We start from the raw sequence: 20,790 nt of genomic DNA on the forward strand, positions 1-20,790 counted from the left end.
CCTTATTTCACAGATGAGGACAATGAGGTTCTGAGAAATTAAGTGACTTGTCCAAGTTTACACAGTGGCAGAAGATGGACATTTCCTGAATCAGAAGGTGGACATTCTAATTCCCAAGCGTCACATATTAATTAAGAAAGACCAATTTATATTAAGTATCAAAGTAACTAACCAATTGTGTGATATAAGATACACTTGTACTATCTAAATTCTTTTGCTTGGCTTCTATGAAGGAAAGGGAGGAAGGCAGTGTTTAAAAAACAAAGGAATGGGCTCTAAAACTGCCAGAGGGTTCAGCTCAGTTCAGTCGCTCAGTCGTGTCTGACTCTTTGTGACCCCATGGACTGCAGCACACCAGGCTTCCCTGTCCATCACCAACTCCCAGAGTTTGCTCAAACTCATTGATGCCATCCAACCACCTCATCCTCTGTCGTCCCAGTTCTCCTCCTGCCAGAGGGTAGAAGAGAGAAATGCAAGTCCATTTAATATTCCACAGACTGGATTGTGTGGGCTTCCCTGATAGCTCAGTTGGTTAAGAATCTGCCTGCAATGCAGGAGACCTCAGGTTTGATTACTGGATCGGGAAGATCCGCTGAAGAAGGGATAGGCTACCTACTCCAGTATTCTTGGGCTTCGCTAATGGCTCAGCTGGTAAAGAATCTGCCTGTAATGAGGGAGACCTGGGTTCAATCCCTGGGTTGGGAAGATCCTCTGGAGAAGGGAAAGGCTACCCACTCCAGTATTCTGCCTGGAGAATTCGATGGACTGTATAGTCCATGGGGTCGCAAAGAATCGGACATGACTAAGCCACTTTCCCTTTCACAGACTGAATTGTGTAGCTCTGGATGAAGCAGCATATTCCTTAATTTCTGACTTAGAATTTTATCAGCACCCTTCTCCTCTGAGAATCCATTGCCTTTCTCCACACAACACATTCCCAGTAGTAATATGAACTCCTACCCAAATGCCTCCATCTTTCTCATCGAGTCTTCAGGAAGCAGAGCTTGTGAATTCCCCTTTGAATAGCTCATTAAGTTATTTGCTTTTGTTCCTGCCTCCAGTCTCCTGTGTTCTGCGTCCTTATTTGTGCTTTTTCTTTAAAGCCAACAAAGAGCCCAGAAGACTCCCTTATGTAAAATTCCAAAATTCAATTGTGTATTTTGTTTCTCAGCTTAATTATAAGAACTTGTGCCTGCTCTATACTTACAGCTTTTCAAAGTGTGCTATTATGTAGAATGGCAAACAGAAGCAAAAGGTAGCAAACCTCATTGAAGTCTAATCCACCCAGAGCTGTCCCTATTGAAATGTTGTAAATAGAAATAATATTCAAGCAAAAAGAAATTGCCTCTAGATCTGTGCCCAATAGATCTACTTGCAAATCCCAAACAAAGCTTAACATGTCAAGTACACTTAGCCCAATGTCCGGAACATAACAATCAGTTAAAAAAATATTTGTTGAGTGAATACACTATTTTCATTTCCACCCCTCTTGCCATTCATATTCTGCTCTCCATCCTGAATGCATCATCCAGGCATTTTTGCTGCATGGCCAATGGCTGCAAGCAACAGGAGATTGGCAGATGGGAAGAGAGACACACCAAGAACCTTTCCCCACTCCCCTCTCCTTCTGCACTTTGCTTCCAGTGTGACTCTCTTCCCCCTACAACTACAGCTCCCATGAGGTGGTTCTTCTTCCATGGCACTAGCTCTCACTGGGTTTCAGAAACATTATTCCCTCCTTGTAACCCTTTAGGTCTAAGGCTAACAACAGTTTCTTACATTATTATTTCCTGGCTGTCTCCACATCCTTTTCGGTTTCTTCAGCTCTGCCCACATCTCAGTAAATCATTTTGTGTTTGTCAATTTGGGCTGCCATATAACAAAACATCGTAAACTGGGTGGCTTAGTGAGAAATTTACTTCTTACTAGATTTCTGGAGGCTAGGAAGTCTAAGATCAAAGCATCAGCAGATTCTGTGGTGACAGCCCATTTCCTCGACAGCCATTTTGGTTTTGTTGTAACTTTATGTGGTGGAAGGGATGAGGGAATCTCTCTTAGTTGTAAGAGCCCTAATCTCATTCATGATCTTCTTACCTCCAAAGGCCTCCTCCTCCTAATACCATCACCTTGAGGATTTCAACATCTATTTAGGGTGACGCAAACACTCAGCCCATAGCACCATCTCTTCATTAAACTGCTCAGTTGAACCAGGCAAGTTAAATTTTGTTTTTCATTATCTTGACAAATGAAACAGCTAGATAAATGAAAAGAATTAGAAAACCAACTTAAAGTAATTTTGAATGTATAAGTTTTTAACATTAAGTAATAAACCTATAAATATAAAAATCACTTCCCCAAATATGAAAATCTCAGTGACTGAAATCTTACTTAAATATAAGTTTCAATATATAAAAACTTGGATTCATGTTTATATAATATATGTCAGGGGCAGTTAAAGTAATTGAGAAAATTGATCTAGGTGTCAAAAAAAAAAGAGCATTATTAAATGATAACGGGCAATTAGCTTGTACGTCTGTTATAGAAAGAAAGTCTGCTACATGTACATATGTGTTTATACTATAATCAGTCCTTGTTGTTGTTTAGTCGCTAAGTCATGTTCGACTCTTTGGGACCCCATGGACTGTAGCCTACCAGGCTCCTCTGTCCATGGGATTTCCCAGGCAAGAATACTGGAGTGAGCTGCCATTTCCTTGTCCAGGGGATATTTCCCACTCAGGGATAGAACCCACGTCTCCTGCACTGGCAGACAGATTCTTTAGCACTGAGCCACCAGAGAAGCCCATAAGCAGCCCTAACCAATCATAACATTTATGCAGCCTGATATATCATCTGCAGTCCAATTTCTGACTTATTATAGGACAGAATCTTATCACTACATGGACTGAGAGAGGTAAAGTCCAAATGGAGCTCAACATAGATAGGCATGAGTTGATTTCAGGTTACAGGTATGAGCAGCTGGGAGGCACCTCATAAACAAAAGGACTAGTCATCCTAAGTCATCAGGAACATGGTTTGAATTGCTTTAGTGAAAGAGGCAGGTTGAAAGCCAGTGTCATGTTCAAAGTTAGGGTGGGTAGGGGGCAGCCTGGAGACACCAGTCCATCTCTGAATTAATGCATTCTTTCTTTTCTCCCATACACACTCTCTAGCATGCTGGCACTTGCTCTGTTTCACTGTTGCTCTCTCTTATTATAATACATTCCAATTATGTTACTTATCTTAAGAAGTAATAAATAGTAAAGAAAAAATACCCCAGAAATAAAGATAAGCAAAAGGAAAATAAAACATAAAATGACCCATAATATTTCCATCCTGAGATAACCAGTTTATACACTGAAAGACTAAATCCTTCAGTAGATGCTGATTGATGGCTAGCTAAGTGAATAGGTAGATATTTCCTAGCAAAAACCAATCAAATGTAGATGGCTTATAACTTGCTGTTTTCACTTAATAATATGTTTTAATATCTTTCCAAGTTTATCCCCCACCCTTTCACAGCAGTGTTTTTGTAGCTGAAAAATATTCTGTAAGTATAAATTTACCATTGTTGGCTTACCCAGTTCCCAACTGGTGGACATTTAGATTCTTTCCAATACTCCCCCATTTTAAACAATACTGTAAAAGATAATCCTTGTAATTGCTTGCTACTGTTATTATCTGAAATTTTCAGTGTAAGGGCAATTGATTAACCTTCTTACCTCTGAGGTATGGTTGTGATTGTAGCAAAATGCAATAATCATAGATTAAGCTCAGTTTTGAAGGGATAGAATCTATATATTCAATCTAGTGCCACTTCTGGAACCTAGGTCCTGTCAGCTACCAAAACCTTTTCCCCACACATTGCAATATTGACAGGGTAATCTTGAGACACTAGTCAATATTTTATTCAACATTTCTTTTTTCTAATGAATACACAGTAGTAAAATTAAAGGAGACATGCATCCTTTTCTAATTCTTCCCATATCCACATCTATGAGCTATGTGTAAGACACTTCACAAATTGGCATGCGAATGCATATGTATACACCTGAATGTCTCCATTGGGTGGCTCATGCTGTCTTTACTGTTTCCATCAAAAGAATTCATAGATCACCACGTGTTTTGTACTTCTTACCCCACCACTATGCTGATTACAACCTAGCAAGTCATAGATTCACTATAGATGGTGCACAGGCCCCATCTAAAGCTGGCCTAAGGCTCAAAGAGCGGCTTGACTAACATTTCTGCTAGCAGGGAGCCTGCCTTTTACAGAATGATGATCAGATTAGCTAGAACTTTTCTTCTGTATATTTCAATGCAAAATAGGTAGAGGCTCATGTATTAAAAACAAAACAAAACAAAACTTCTTAGCACCCTTTGTATACCTAATGCCACGGTAAGTGCTCAGGTTTAAGTAGTAAGCAAAAGTGAAAGCTTCCTCCAGGCCTCACACAGACTTATACCCAAAGGCAGACTCTCGGGGATGTAGAGGTACTCAACAAATTAAATTAATTAACACATGTCAAGCGCTTAGGACAGAGCTTGGCACATAGTAGGTGCTGTACAGTGGTATTAAGAGTGCTAGATAAGCGGTACTAGGAGCAGTAGCATCAATAGCAATAGTAATATTATTTGTGGAATAAATGAGTGAAGACAGACAGGAAACCCAGAGAAGCAGGTAGCGAGCAAAAACTACAAAGCTGAAGATACTATGAGGCAGACAGGTCTGTAGAGAAGTTAGATGGAAGCAGCAAAAATGTAGACAGAGAATTAAAAAGGGACAGAAGTTGAACAATGAAGATAGAAAATAAGCAATAAATACAAGAAAACCAAAGTAATAATATTGATATCAGGGGAAAGAAATTGCACAACAGAAATGATTACTGGAGCTAAAAAGAAGCACTTCAAAATGGTAACAGTGCAATTCATTAGGAAGACAAAGCAATCATAATTGTTTATGTCTAATAAGAGAGCTTCAAAATACATGAAACAAAAATTTACACTCATTTGTCCTGCTGACATTATCTGATATGAATCATTCAAGAAATATAAAAACCCAAACAACTGAAGCCCACTTCCAACTTTGTGGGAATGAAGAAACTGAGGAAGGGAGATTTTGTAACTTGACCAGGATCACAAGGCTAGCAGGTAAGAGGTGTCATATACCAGAGCATATTTAGCAAATGCTCCCAACAAGTTTGAGGCTTTCCTGGTAGCTCAAACAGTAAAGAATCCACCTGCAATGCAGAAGAACTAGGTTTGATCCCTGGGTCGGGAAGATATCCTAGAAAAGGGAATGGCTACTTTCTCCAGTATTTTTTCCTGCAGAATTCCATGGACAGAGGAGCCTGGCGGGCTACAGTCCAAGAGGTTGCAAAGAGTCTGATGTGATTGACCAACTAACACTTTTTCATTAACAAGTTTGCCACCAAGGAATATTGAGGAATGAAATCTAGACTATATTTGGCCAAAAAAATTCCTTTGCCACAAAATTTAATAGCCTAGATCCTCGTTTGGTGATCTCATGAAGCAAAGAAATTTAATCCAGGCGCCCCACCCCACCCAAAAAAATAAACGTTAGTAAAAGTGATTTCCCCAAATCCAAGTGTGGTTGTTAACAAGGCTCTGGAAAACACAGTAGAATGGACTTGTTTCTACTCACTCTTCTTTCCATGCAAAGTGCTTTTTCACACCTCACTTCATTCTCAAAAGGAGTTCCATCTCTCTAAAGTTCCCTTCCACTCCTTTTATAAGTATTTATTTAGGCTTCTCTCCTCCATTTGACAGCGAACTCTGTGAGGGAGTGAAAGAAGGAAGAAAAGCAGCATTTGAATATGTACCTGTGATGAATGCAGCACTCTTGTGGGAAATTAACAAACATCATTTGGGTAGGCGGGGACCAAGTCCAAATTCATCTTTGTAGACTCAGTGCTTTATACACTCCGTACAATGCTGTACTGCATGGTTTTGCAGTCTGTAGGCAAACACAAATTGCTTCTTTGTTTTTTGGACTCTGATGCACTTTGTTGCATGCAAGCATATTTGTATTTTGAAAATCATATATTAATCAGCTTGGTACCATAAGGCAACGTCCAAAAGTAACAGATGATTGATATCATACAAAAGACACAGTGAAGATACTAAAATGAAATTAGGATGTAGAAACCTAAAAGCTCCCCAGAGAAATGCTTAGACAGCAAAGTGAAACTCGGTGAGTTAGGAAAGCAGAAAAGGATATCACTGGCAGGAAAACAACCAAGTCAGGGAGGGCGCATCATTAAGATGATTTAGCACAGAATTCACTTTAGGAGAAAACACTTACAGGGAGGAGAAGAATGGAAGAAAGCAAACTGACATTCCAATTCATCTCTTTGCTGTTAAGATAATTCTGTACCTGCAGGGAATTAATTACATATCAGAGTAACACTTAGACTCCACTCATGTTGTAACTTTGCCTTGTGCTTAAACTGACTAGTCCATGAAGACTCCCTAATTACACAAGTTTTGGTTTATGTCTTGCAACGAGTCCTAACTTTCAAAACCAGAAATAAATCCTTAGATCATGGATGGGATCACACCATTCTTGGTTTACTATTTTCCACCTTTATACTGACAGTTGATTGCCACTCTAGCATTTTCTCTAAAGGGTCTCAATTGAAGAGGAAAATGGATTGGTTTATTGCTCTGGGTCTGTCTTTTCTTGTTGAATTGATTTCTTCCATTTTGATTTCTCTGTGTCCTTCTAATCATTTTGATTCATTAATTACTCTTTGGTCACATTTATCTTAAATTTTCCCCTCTCCTGGATTTTCCATATTAAAAAAAATTTTTTTTAAAGGTTCCCGCCCTATATGTCTTCATCCATTCAAAGCCAAATGTCTTGGAGAATCATCTATATTTTTATTCCCAATTCTCCACCCTCTTCTGTGTTGACATTCCACTGAACCCCTTCTCACCAAACTGATCAATGACCTCCCAATGCCAAATCCACCTGATGTGTCTTCAGCCCTTATTTTGTTTGACTTCTCTGCAGAATTCAACAATTTAGCACAGCTTCAGTTTTTAAGCTCTCCTATATTTGCCTCCACAAACTGCTGTCTCCAGGTTTTCCTGCTGCTATTCTTGAAACACACTCTCAGTTTTCCTACTGGAGTGCTTTTGCTCCATGTTGCCTCCTTAAACAAAGCTGTTCTGCAAAGTTCCATCTCTGGGTCTTTGCCACTTAATCCTCTCTCCTTGAGAAATCTTACTCATTCCCATGATTTGGATGACCACTCATACACTGGGCACAGTAACATCAGTATCTTCAGGGCAAATCATTCTCTTGAGTTTCAAAAAACAGATCTAACTGCCTCATTTTATTTCTTTTCTTCCCAAATTTATTTCTCCATTTAGTTATATATCTGGGTGAATGATACCTCCATTCACTCAGACAGAAATTTTAGAATTGTCTTTAATTCCCTGTTCTCACCCAATTTTCACAGTAAGGCAATCACCAAGCCTAGTCGATTCCCCCAAATAGCTCTCAATTCCATCTCTTATTTTCTTTCCTTATCATTTCTGCCCTGGGTAACTGCTAAATACATCCTAAATGGAATTCCTATATCTTTCTCTTGTCTTTGTCCAGTTTACTGTCTTTGCTTGTGCAGGAATTTGCATTTTTGAGATTAAATCTGTCATTCATTAATGCAGGGGTACCCAACCTCCAGAAATTAATGCCTGATGATCTGAGGTGGAGCTGATGTAATCATAATAGAAATAAAGGACACAATAAATGTGATACACTTGAATCATTCCAAAACAAGCCCACTCCATTTCCATGGAAAAATTGTCTTCTACAAAACTGATCCCTGATGTCAAAAAGTTTGGGGACTGCTGCTAATGATACCCCACTGGTTTCAGGGTAAAGTTTAAGTACTTTCACATGGCCATCAATGTCCTCCTAGCCTAGCCCTGTCTTCCTTTCATGCTGCAGCAGATGGTTTGTTGTCTCCCATAACCAATCTCCTCTTGATTCCTGGCACTCTCCAGCTAACAACTATATTTCCCATGTAGATAGGTATAGCCGTGGGATGAAGTTTGTGTATTACTTGTTTAAAAGAAAATTGCTTGCCCCAGCCATCCTTGCTTTCTGTCTCCTTAAGCTAGAACCGGACATGTCTGTGACCCATCTTCAACTGTGCGAAGGCAAAGGGATGAGATGGTTCCCATATAGCAAAGCTACCCATCAACCTAGGCTAGCAAGACAGCCATGTGAGAAGGAAATAAAAACCCATATTATTTGGGGTGTTGTACTGTGGGGGATGCCCTGGTGGCTTAGCAATAAAGGACCCACCTGCCAATGCATGCCAATTCAAGAGATGGGGGTTTGACCCCCTGGGTCAGGAAGATTCCCTGGAGAAGGAAATGGCAACACACTCCAGAATTCTTACCTGGGAAATCCCATGGACAGAGGAGCCTGGCGGGCTACACTCCTGGGGTTGCAAAGAGTTAAACATGACTTAGTGACTAAATAACAACAACAACTGTGGGGTCTTTTACTGCTTTATCTTAGCCTGTTCTCTAACTAGCTAAATGCCTTCTCCTCTGGCGGTAAACGTGTTTTTTCAAGCCACTAAAGTTGTGGTAATCTGTTGCAGAAGAAATTGGAAACTAATAGAAGTAATATTATGAGCTGAATGAACTTGGACAAATATTTAATCTCCCTATACCTTGGTTTCCTCTTGTAAAGTAGGGATAACATTCTTTCTGTGATTTGGAGGACCGAATTAGATGTTATATCAAAAGATTTTGACAGAGTGCTGGGCATATAGTAAGCACTCTGTAAACAGTAGTAATCACTATTAATAATATCCTCACTGTTATTATTGTTCACTGATTTGCCTAGTACTTCTGATTAGAAAGGAAGGAAGCGACAGGGGAAAAAAAGACAAAACAATAAACATCTCTCTTGGAAATCTTCAGGCATATTTGGTTTAGCTCTGTTGTAAACTGTCTTTTAAACTCACAGAATGTACTTCGTTTCCTTCTGCTTTCTCTCTCTTGCTTTAGGTATTAAGATCTATTTTAAATTTAGTCATTTCAAAGTCCCCTTGGCATCGTGTAAATGTCACACCATTAAATATATATTCAATGAGTGCTCAAGAAGGCTGGCTTCCCTGCCAAGAAGTGGAGTCCCGTAGGTGGGTAGGTGGAGGAATAACAGACACGCCCTGCCGCAGACCCAAAGTCCTTACTCACCAAGATCATGTGTACTGAGCTCCAAATCCAGATGTGTGGTCTAACAAATGTATTTTCTCCTGAGCTTTAATTTATTTTTATGAAAGGCTTATACTGGTATTAAATCACATGAAATTTAGTGGATAATCTTTGTTGCAAAGAATAAAACCTCAAGTGAAAATTCAAAGAAAATCTATATCAGTTTTTATAATTTTTGACATTTTGAATTATCCATGCCAATCTGGAATGTAAGGTTTGTTTGACACCTGTGGGGTTTTGTTTTTGTTTTGCTTTGCTCTTGAACATCCCCTTCCCTACTTTTTCCCTCTGAGCTGTGCTTCTCCTGTTCTAATCAACTGACTCCAACGAGCTGCCAGACACAAAACCTCAGCTTCTGGTTGGTTGAACAGACACATGATGCTGACCTGACCAATCACAATACCCCACTCCCTGGCCAGTGATTGGTCCCATGAATAAGCACATGACTTTAACGGAGCTCATCTCATCCAGACGGATGAAGAGCACAACTCTCTCTTTACTCTTGAGTAGCACGTGGTGGCGACACACACAGATGCTGTTGCCTGCCGTACTTGCTACCACAAAAAGGAGTCATCTGAAGGAAGTGGATGAGGCCAAAGACCAGAAAGAGTCAGGATGAGAAAGAGAAGAAAATTCTAATGATATCTGTGAGCACTCAGACCCTGAACTGCCTGTCACCACTTACTCCCCATTCTTCTCTGTACATGAATCAATAAACCTTTTCCCAGTAGGTTTTCTGTCACTTGAAATGGAAGGAGCCCTGGCTAATACAGAGTCATGGCAAAGAAATGTTGTCAAAAAGAGACCTCAGAAAATCCAGCCCAAAGGTAGGCGAAACAGGAAAAAGAAGAGAAAACAGTGGATACAACAAACAGCAAGACAAAGTAAGAAGAGAACCAGACTCAGAGTCAGAGCACCAGGGTTTATGTTCCAACTCTGCCATTTACCAATGACCTTGGTAAGCTGTGATCCTGGGTGACAGCATAACATTTCCATTTAATGATCTGCAGAGTGGACGGCCGACTCTGATCTCGTTGTCATATAAAACATGATGCACTAAGGGACGCTCACCTGAGATGATAAATGTATGAGTGTTCTTTGTAAATGTTAAGTGCTTGCAAATGGCATTTATTACACAGAAAGCAGCACATTTAAAAGACTGTGGGTTGAAACAGAGACTAGAAAGGTAATGTTAAGCCCAAAGTAGCTGAACTCTTGAGAGAGGACTAGGAAACTCAGTAAATGGTTGGCTCTTCTATGAACTATCAAAAGAGCTGACAATATTGAATGTCACTGATTAAGTAGAAACCTATGAAAACTGTATGCAAAAACTAGAAAATAATTCTAAGGCTGTGTGTGAGTTAAGAGTGGCAAGAGAGAAGAGAGAACCATTGTTTGTGAGTTGCCCACAGTATCTCACCTGTGTACTGACAAGCCCTCACTTGACCCATGAAGCTACACTGCAAGAGTCAGGTATTATTGTCGCAGTTACATATTTGAGGAAAATAAGGCTCAAAGCTTACATTCAAGCCCCAGTTTTATGATTCTACAACCAAATCACTAGATTAAACACTGATAATACATTTGAAGGTAGACTTTGGGGTTTAGATAAGGATACGCATAGTTTTCGTTCCAGATTAGAAGAACCAATCAATTAATATTTTAAAGAATCAAAGAATTTACTTATTTAAAATTTTAAAAGCTAACTGTGAATGATTTTCTGTTAGAAAAGACTAATTAGTGCTTTCAGTCGTAAATTGGAATATTTGTCTCCTCTGCTTGTCAGGAATTGTAAAGGGTCTGGGATTTTTACCCTACTTACAAGTAAATAATTTAGACTGCTACAATTCTATGGATGCTGGCAGAGAATACTAGACTCCCAGTCGGAGACCAGGAACTTTATTACTCATGGTGGAAGCAGCAGCCAGAGGTTTACATTGGTTTGTGTTGGTGGGTTCTCAATGCTGAAATTCTCCCCACCAAGTCCCACAGGGTGGCAAAGAAAGTTCGTGGTGGGTGCCCACACATGCCATGGGTTGCATTATGGGAGAGGAAGCAAACCTAGTTCTTCTAGCAAACCTTAGTGCATGGAAGCAAACCTGTTCTTCTTCTGGAGGGGATGTTACCTCATCCCTCAAAACTGCCTACGGCAAACACTACTCTGAGAAGTGGCCTAGATACAGAGCAGCCAGGGCCTTCCATTTTGGACATACCCAGCAGGAGTGTGTAGGGAGGCCATGGTCCATGGTGGATTGCCCTCCCCAGCACTGAGAGCTTCCTTTGAAAATACTGAAGTCTTATTCCTACTTATCCTCTCCAACCACAGTTTCACTCCCCTGCTCTGCATTGAAATCTTCCCTTGCACATATTTCTTCAGGCTCTTTTCTCTCTTTTGTTGTGAATATCTCCCACTTTCACCCTAAAGTTCTTAGAAACACTTTTTTGCACCACCACCCCTCAGCCACCACACAATGCCTTGTGATGTGTGTCAACTAGTCTAGGCTGAATCACCAGAGAAGTCTCCTTCTGGTATTTCCCATCAGTGCAGGCTGCAAAAGACACTGCTTCATGCAAACTGGAGCACTGAGAGAGGAAGTAGGTGTTATCCCATGTTGTCCCAGGTACCTCAGCAAACAAACATGAATCTAGATGCTATGGTGAAGGGATTCTACAGTTGTAAGCTACCTCATCAATTGACTTTAAGTTCATCAAAAGGGAGATTATCATGGGTTGGACTGAGTTAATCAGTTGGAAGACCTCTGAAAGAAGACCTAGGTCTTTCCTGAGCTAGAGTTGCAAATAGCAATTGGCCCTGCAATTCCTCTCTTTTCCCAGTGGATTTTTTTTCCCAACTCCCTGACTGTGAACAAGTTTCAGCTTGGCCCCACAGTGTTTCAGCCTGCTGGGGGTCTTTTCTGCTGGACTGCCTATCTTATTGACTTTGGGTTAGCTGAGCCAATCAGCACAATTGTATAATCCAATCCCATACAATAAATACTGAAATATATTAATGAGAATTAACATAATATTATAACTATATCATATAATCATAAACATTAATATTTATTCTCAATAATATATTGATCATTGACATAATCAATACATAACACATTCATATTCACATCTGTAATTGACAAATAATTATAAACAACATATGTATCCTACCAGTTTTGCCTCTCTCATTGAACCCTGACTGGTATATGTGCCCCTTCCTGGAAACTGTTCGTTTGTTGAGACTAAGACCTCCTTCCTGTCAAATTCAACAACTTTCTCAGTCCTCATTTGGTATGACCCCTGTTCTAGTCATCGCCTCTTTAATGACGATTTCTCCTTTAATGATGATTTCTCATCACTTCTCCTTTGGCTTTGGAAATATCATTTAGGCTCTCTTCCTAGTCTCTCTCTCTCTTTCCCTATTTTTCTGATTCCTCTGGTTCTTTTAACTTTGGTCATTTTCCTAAGATAATTCATGCTATGTATTGTATCTCTTCCTTTTTTCATACAGGCAGTCTTCAGTCCTCAAAGTCTTGACTATATTCAATGCCAGTGACTCAGATATGTATCTCTCATTTTCATCATCTTGGAGTCCTATTAGTGTAACTCTTGCCCAACCTAATTCATGACAGATTCATTGAAATGAAGACCATCCCCAGGGCCATTTGAATCTTCTGCTCTTCTAGACTCTAGAGAAACCATCTTCATGGTGATGGTGATACTGATTGGCACCACTATCATTTATTGAGCCTCGATATGGATGCTTTTGAAGGTGCTTTACAAACATTATCTCATTTAATTCTTACAATATCCTTGCGAAGTAGATATTATGATTCCCATTTTTCTTATGAGAATCTGAGATTTGGGGAAATTGGCCTTCGGAACAATAGCTGGTAGATGTCAGAGTTAGGATTTTTGCCCTTAACTCAAGCCCCAACTAACTGGCAATAGTGCCTTTGGAGAAGACATGAACAGCAAGGGCATAGTCATCAAAGACCATTTAAATTTGTAGGATCTGGCCAAGTGTGGCCAGGTAGCTCTATTTTAAAAGCTGGCAATAGCACTTAGGTGACTACTGAAACCATTATAGCCTTGGGTCTAGTCTAGCTGCTGTAATCACAGATTTCCTTTGCCCTTGGTTCCTGTTGCAGCTTTGTAGATTCCCTGGACGAGATTGTGTACACTCAGCCAAGAACAGCCAAATCATTCTCTTGCCAAGCTGTCTGTCTCCAATGATGGACAATGACCCAGCCTCCAGACAACATTGTTGTCTCACTGATGCTGCCTTACCACTCCTGAGCCATGACCTTCACACCACTGAGTCTCAGTCACACCATGTCTGGCAGACCAGTACCCAGCAGGCCAAGGGATTTAGTGATTATTCCTGCTGATGTCAAGTCAGCGCGGTGTTTTCTGCAGAATCATGGTGCTTAAAGCATCCTGTGCAGCAAAGAGCAGCAGAAGACTGATGCTGATAGAAAAAAAAATTGCCTTCTTCCCCAAACAAGAATTTTGGGCAATTTCTTCTCTTGGCTAAAGACTTTATGTTTCTGGCATGATGTTTGCTTTATGGTCCAATCATCAAACTCTGATGTAGCTATGAATAAAGATTATGTTGAATATAAAGAGCAAATTACAAAGATGGCTGTGGAAACCTTGCATATTTCAAAGGAATATATGCCAGGATGGGAGAAAATCTTGGCAGATGCTTCTCTTGGAGAAAAAGAATCATGTAATTACCTACTGACTCTGGGGACTGTACCTTCTGCTTCTCCAAAGAAGAAGTCCTTGTTAATATATTTTATATAAACCATTTCCTTTTGTGATACTTTGTGGCTTTAGTTTGCTTAAACATTTATTTCAGTTGGTTGTGAATTTATTCTAGTCTTTCCAGAAATTAGTTTTACAAGATCCCTGTATCAATTCCCCCAGGCAGTACTGTGCACTCCACACCTTCTTTGTTAGTTCACTGGTAAGAGGAGCTCCCAATTTAATTGAACTAGAACTCTCTTTTCTGGCAGAACATCCCTTCATAGAATACAGATATCGAGATAGTGATAACATCAGACTTTTCTCAAACCACTCTCATTTCTCTTGGTTCTTAGGTCCATGCCCACTGAAGAAGATGGTACCTGCTTGTAAGGAACTATCTTCACCAGACCATTCCAGCAATCTATCAAGTCATCTGCTTTGGGGTAACAGGAGTAAGAGCCCTTTGTCACACCTTCTTCACCACCAAATAAGTGCGTTAGATGGATACAACATTTTGTGAGAAACTGTGTCAATGGATAAGGCATTTGTAGACCCATGAGTGGGAATGCCAGCAGAAGAATTCTGAGAAAGGAAGGCAAATGTGAATTTGGGATATATATTTATTCCTGCAAGGACAAATCATTGCTTACTTCAGGGAATGGTGTTTTATTAGGATTCAGTTGCCTCTGCACTTCAAAAGTTGGGCAATCCGTACTGACTCTCACCAAGTCAACCTTGGGAATGAGAAGTCCATGTTAAACCTCCAGCTTAGTCTCTGTTACTAAGGTCTACATGGGCTCATTGAAGAAGTACTAATGTAGCCGAGGAAGGAGAATGACTGACAGCTACGTTTCCCACTATCCATCAAGAGCATTTTCATGTTGGTAGCTAAAAACCAGGTGCTAGGAGTAATTATTAATTTGCTCCAGTAATCATACCACATCCAAAATCTCAACTGTGATTTCCATAACCACCTGATTTTAGTCTGGGACAATCTACAATTATTCTCTAAGACCCATCTGGCTTGTGCACCTGCCAAACAGACTAGTTAAATGGAAATATGGTAGAATTAATCATCCCTGCACCTTCTAAGTCTCTGATGATGGCATTAATCTCTGCAGTTCCTCCAGGGATACCACATTGCATTAAGGTGATTATTTGGGGGCTTCTACTTGGCTCTTCCTGTCAATGTAATCTTCATTCCACACCATAGGGAGCTAATGTGTGTATTCTGCCAGTTGAGTACATTAGTTCTCACTGACTTTTAAGAATGGAAAAATAACCAGAGTATGAGAATCGGTTAAGAGGAGACAGTTGTACATGCCAAGGATGATCAGTGTCTTATCCCTTTCCCTCTCCTCCTGTCATGGAGATTGTCTCTATACTTCTCAAATATAGGCAACTCAATCACAAAATCTCATTTTAAGAGGCTGTGTCCCAGGGGCACTTCTCTCACTACTAATTATTATATAAGTCAAGATTTTGGCAGGAAACAAGTAGTACATTCAAATGGGGATAATGGGAGAGTGTAATAAAGGGACATTTTACAAAGATGTGGACAGATTTACTAGAAACCAATAAGGAATAGAGGAGGCACCATGGGGTTAGCAACAATGGGAGCACCCCTAGGAACTCAAGAGAGGGAACCTGGAAAGAGCTTGAACTTCAGTAAGGATTATAGCTCCCTGATGTCTCCAAATTACCCAGAACAATTGCTGGTACAAAGTCGGTGTTCAATAAATATATGTTGCTGAATACATGTAATAATTGAGCTGCAGATAATGAGAAAGCACTAGGCAGAGAAGAAGGCAAACCTAAGTGCTGATATACTAGTGATAAATCTCTAATCCTCCATAGATCTTAAAGAGAGGATTTGGGACAAATTTGACGTATGGAAAGAGGAAAGAAAACAGGGAGGCACCAGGGAAGATTTAATTTATGTCAAGAAAAGTGAAGAATTTGTTTGATTGTTGTTCTAGTAAATCTCACAGAAGTATCAGTGTATTGTTTACCTTAAGGATAAAGGAAGAAAAGTGACCAACACTTGAAATGGGCCCTCATGGTCCAGTTAATAAACCTGAGTCTCCCCCATTTTACTCAGAATCTATTTCTCTTTTCTCAGCCTATGCTATTACAGCAGATGTGGGGGTGAATGGGAGAAGGAAATGACAACCCACTCCAGTATTCTTGCCTGGAGAATCCCGTGGACAGAGGAGCCTGGTGGGCTGCTGTCCATGGGGTCGCACAGAGTCGGACACAACTGAAGCGACTTAGCATGCATGCGTGCATTGGAGAAGGAAATGACAACCCACTCCAGTGTTCTTGCCTGGAGAATCCCAGGGACAGAGGAGCCTGGTGGGCTGCCGTCTATGGGGTCGCACAGAGTCGGACACAACTGAAGCAACTTAGCCTCAGCAGCAGCAGGGGGTTAACGGGGCTGAGAGTAACTGAGAATTAACCATCAATCCTCAGGCTCTTAAATCTCCTCCCTTGACCCGAATACATTTATACCATTAAAAAACAAAATTGTACCAGTATGAAAAGAAAGTTGGGGCTGGGTAAACACCTTTGTGCTACAACAAGGGTACGGATGAGCAAGGTTGGAACCATCTGTTGCTCTTGCTTGCCTGATAGCTTCTTCCCCTTCATTTGGGGACATCACATTTTACTTTGGCAAGTGCTATGGATGAAATAGTGTCCTCCCAAAGTTTGTATGGTGAAACCCTGTCCCCCAGTGTATCAGCATTTAACTGTAATTAGAGACAGGGCCTTTAAAGAAGTGTGTGTGTGCATGCACACACGCGTGCACGCGTGTATCTGTGTTAGTTGCTCAGTCGTGCTCTTTGCGACCCCCATGGGCTTTGACCATGAGATTTTCCAGTCAAGAATACTGGAGTGTGTTGCCATTCCCTTCTCCAGGGGAATTTTCCCAATCCAGGGATCAAACCCGGGTTTCCCTCATTGCAGACGGATTCTTTATGAGCCAGCAAGGAAGCCCTTAAAGAAGTGTAATTAAGTGAGGTCCTAGGATGGTGCCCTAATCCAACAGGAGTGATGGTCTCATAAGAAGAGAAATAGACTCAGAGAAGAGGCCATGTGAGGCATTAGAAAGAAGGTGGCCATCTCTAGGTTAAGCAGAGAGGCCTCAGGGGAAACCAAACCTTTCAGCAGCTTGATGTTGGACTTCCAGCCACCAAAACAGTGAGAAAATACATTTCTGATATTTAAGGCACCAGTCTGTGGCATCTTGTTATAGCTGCCCTAGCAAACTAAAACAGGAGGACAAACCCTCTCCCATTGCTCATGGCATGACAAAATCAACATACGGTTCTTTTTTTCCTGCTTTTTCAACAAGGCACCCACATTTTCATTTTGCACAGGAACCTGCAAATTATATAGCCAAGCCTGTCCATCATTGCATGGACAATCTCAAGTGACTCTGGGATGTTTCTGTTGTGACTTAATGGAGGCAGGAGAGGGGACTGAGAAAAAAGTGGATGAACATCATTGAAGGGAATGCAGGGAGAGAGAAAGGGTCTCAAAGGGAGATGGTGGCGTCAATCAGTGACCTTTAGTGATGTAACTGTTCAGCCTGTGAGGAGCAACAGGGACAGCATCACTAAAGGAAGGATGCTTAGTGGATAAGGGCAGTTTCCTCCTTTTAAGTTGCGCTAATAAGCACAATTTAGTGCTGAGAATGATGGCAGAGAAAGGTTCTCTTCTCATATGATTGCTGATAACCTCCTGTCTATTACTCGAGCTCAGCACTGGGATGTATTTGTACAGAAAAACTGACAGCTTGCTCTCAGGAAACTCGGGAAACAGAGTGATAGATTGATTGATTTGTCAAGCCCCGGCAGACAGAAACAATTTTCTTGACTAGACTTAGAAGTTAATGCAGATGGCAGGTTCCTTCACCCTTTAATACCTCTCACCCTGGGTTTGGAGCCTGTTCCCAGGAGGACGTCACAGCCTTCCTGGAAGGCTCTGGACTTTTCCTCGAGGCATTTGAAAGAAAGAGGAGATAAAAACAGCACAGCAGGAACCTGAGAAAGATTTTAGCACAAGGTGCGTGTGCCTGCTGGTAGTCATGTTAAAACCCGATCCTGCCTCTGTTTTCTGTGTCCCGTCATCTACTAGTGCATCAGAAGCTCTTGTGGGGATAGAAGGCAAAGAACATGCCAACCAAATGCTGATTCTTTACACCTGGAACATGGGCTCCCAGTCTCTGTCTGATGGACTGAGACACTAGATTGTCAGGAAGGTCTACACATGACCATGCAGAGCCCAGTGGCTTGGAACCTAAGCAGACACAAGCCTGATCACCTGCTCCTGGCCTCTTCCCTGCACCCACTCTGAGATCATGGATCTTTGCTTTCAAGGGGGAAGAGAAAATGAGAGAGCAGCCTCCCCCACCCCCTACATCCTGCACAAATACTCATTTCCGTCTTCACATTAAATGCCCAACCATTTCTATCCCAAGCCAGGTGGGATTTGGGGGTGGGGGAGGTGGGTAGTGTTGAGCACTATACCACAGATATCCCATCTCCAACGTCTCCTTTCCACAAACACTTCTGGCGACCACAAATGGCATGTTTCGCCTCAGCCTTTCCCCTCTCCCTGCCTTTATTTATGCTGCCCCCTCTACTGGAATGCCTTCCCTGCTTCTTTACTGACTAGTGTGCATCAAATCCATTTCCTCTTCTTTCTGGCCACACAGGTTAAGACTTTATTTCCCAGACTCCCTGCTGTCAGCTGTAGCCATGTGACTGGGTTCTGGCCAATGGTATGTGAACAGAAGCAGTGCAGTGTGCCACTTCCAAGCCTGAGCCGTAAGAACCTCTCACATAAGATCCTCCAAGCTCTTTCCCGTCTACAGACTAATGTGAGGGACCACAGTGCATGGAGAACTGAGGGATAAAGGGGATGAGGCCACAAGAAGCAAGCAACCTAGGTCTTTTAATAAACACTTGGAGGAAAACCACTGCTGATCATCAGAAACATCTATCTTGGAAAGTGAGAAATAGACTTGAATTATCTTTAGGGGTTGTTTAAGCAGCCAGTGTTACCAGAACTAATACAACTGACTTCTAATAATATTCTCCCTCTTCCTGAGGGTTATTACACAGCGGTAACCCAGAAATTAGTTCCTCAAATGTCCTCCAACCAACTTTTCTTAGAGTGGACTCCCCCAGATTCCAGCCTCTTGGCCTCCCTAGGTCTTCACTTAGACTCTTGGACTCTCCTTTGAGTTGTAAAGAAGCAAAACCTAAAGATTTAGACCAGTGACTGGCAAACTATGACCCACACATGAGATCTAGCCCACTGTCTATTTTTGCATAACCCACAAACTAAGAATGGTGTTTACATTTTTTTAATGCTTAGGAAAAACATAAGAAAAGTAAGATTTCTTGACATAGGAAAATCATATGAAATTTAAATTTCAATGTCCATAAATAAAATTAAACAGAAACACAGCCTCCTCACTCCCTTATGTATTGTCTATGGCTGCTTACACAGTAGAGTGGCAGAGCTGAGTAATTGCAACAAAAATAAAGCCTACAATATTCTTATTTACTTACTTACTTGTGGGATCTTAGTTCTCTGATCTGAGACTGAATCAGGGCCTATGGCAGTGAAAGCACCAACTCCTAACCACTGGACCACCAGGGAATTCCCAAAGCCTACAGTCTTGACTACCTGGCTCTTTACAGAAGACATTTTCCTGGCTTAGATGCTTTATTAGTAAAAAGGCCACCATGGATGCAAACAGTCTCCCATTTGACACTGCACTGTCAGCTTTGTCTTCTGCAATGATGCCCATTTATATCTGCATTTCCCAAATGGTCTGCAAGATAATAATGTGACAGAACACAAAAGGTTCTTTAATCAATTAAATCTTGGGCTTTTTACTGTGAATAATATTTTATTTAATCATTTTTGTTTACAACTGAAACTCTGGGACTTCAAAATTCACATCCTTGCCCATGAGCTTCTTATAGACACGAGAAAATGTTTCAACCTTGTGTTCTACATTGTTCTGCTGTGCTTTATCCAAATGGACCATTATGAGCCAACTGCCATCCAGCTTCATGGGGATTCTCTTACCCACAATCTCACTTGGGAAAACCAAGTTCTCCAGGATGGTGTCATGCATGGTAGTCAGAGTGCAGCTCCTGGGATGCTTTTGCTTATTTTTCATATGACTTTTTTGAGTTGGATTAGGCAGAATTCTCTTCTGAGTGATGAATATGGTGTGCTTCCCTCTAAACTTCTCCAGCTTGTGCATCAGCCGCACCTGGATTTTCAGGAAAGATGTCAATCGCCGGACGGGAACAAAGATGACGATAGCTTTCCAGCCACCACCAACTTCAGTTTTCTTGGCGGCTGTTATGTTCGGCTCCTGCAGCTGGGCCTTGAGGTCTGAGTTCATCTCCAGTTCCAATAGGGCCTGGGAGATGCCCGATTCAAACTCCTCCAACTTCTCTACATTGGGCTTCATATTTGTGCTGGAAATGAACATGGCCTGCACTTGGAAGATGTGGCCAACATTTGTTGCTGCCGCCGACACTAGTAGGCCTAGGAAGAGCAAATTGTGGATTTTTGAAAAAGGATAAAATTTATTTTGCTACCAGAAGTATTTTCAGCTCTTGAAATATGCTTATAAATATGGAAGGATATTCAATGGATAAATATCCATTGGATAAAAATGGATAAATAAGCTATCCAAATTGGATATATAAATTTTAACATTCCTCAAACTTATTTCATCACTCAACAGATTTT

General features: G+C 41.0%; 1 protein-coding gene across 1 annotated transcript; it reads right to left on the reverse strand.

Moving 5' to 3' along the window:
- Nucleotides 1–19,948: 19,948 nt before the first annotated feature.
- LOC133072813 (small ribosomal subunit protein eS7-like) lies at nucleotides 19,949–20,527 on the reverse strand. Its single transcript, XM_061166350.1, has one exon. The coding sequence runs from the start codon at nucleotides 20,525–20,527 to the stop codon at nucleotides 19,949–19,951; it is 579 nt and encodes a 192-aa protein (XP_061022333.1).
- Nucleotides 20,528–20,790: the final 263 nt, after the last annotated feature.

This window comes from Dama dama, chromosome 18 (genome assembly GCF_033118175.1).
Source record: "Dama dama isolate Ldn47 chromosome 18, ASM3311817v1, whole genome shotgun sequence".
Lineage (NCBI taxonomy): Eukaryota > Metazoa > Chordata > Mammalia > Artiodactyla > Cervidae > Dama > Dama dama.

What these genes read in the sequence shown, in the direction of transcription:
- LOC133072813 (XM_061166350.1), bottom strand. Translation starts at nt 20,527, where the DNA reads ATGTTCATTTCCAGCACAAATATGAAGCCCAATGTAGAGAAGTTGGAG.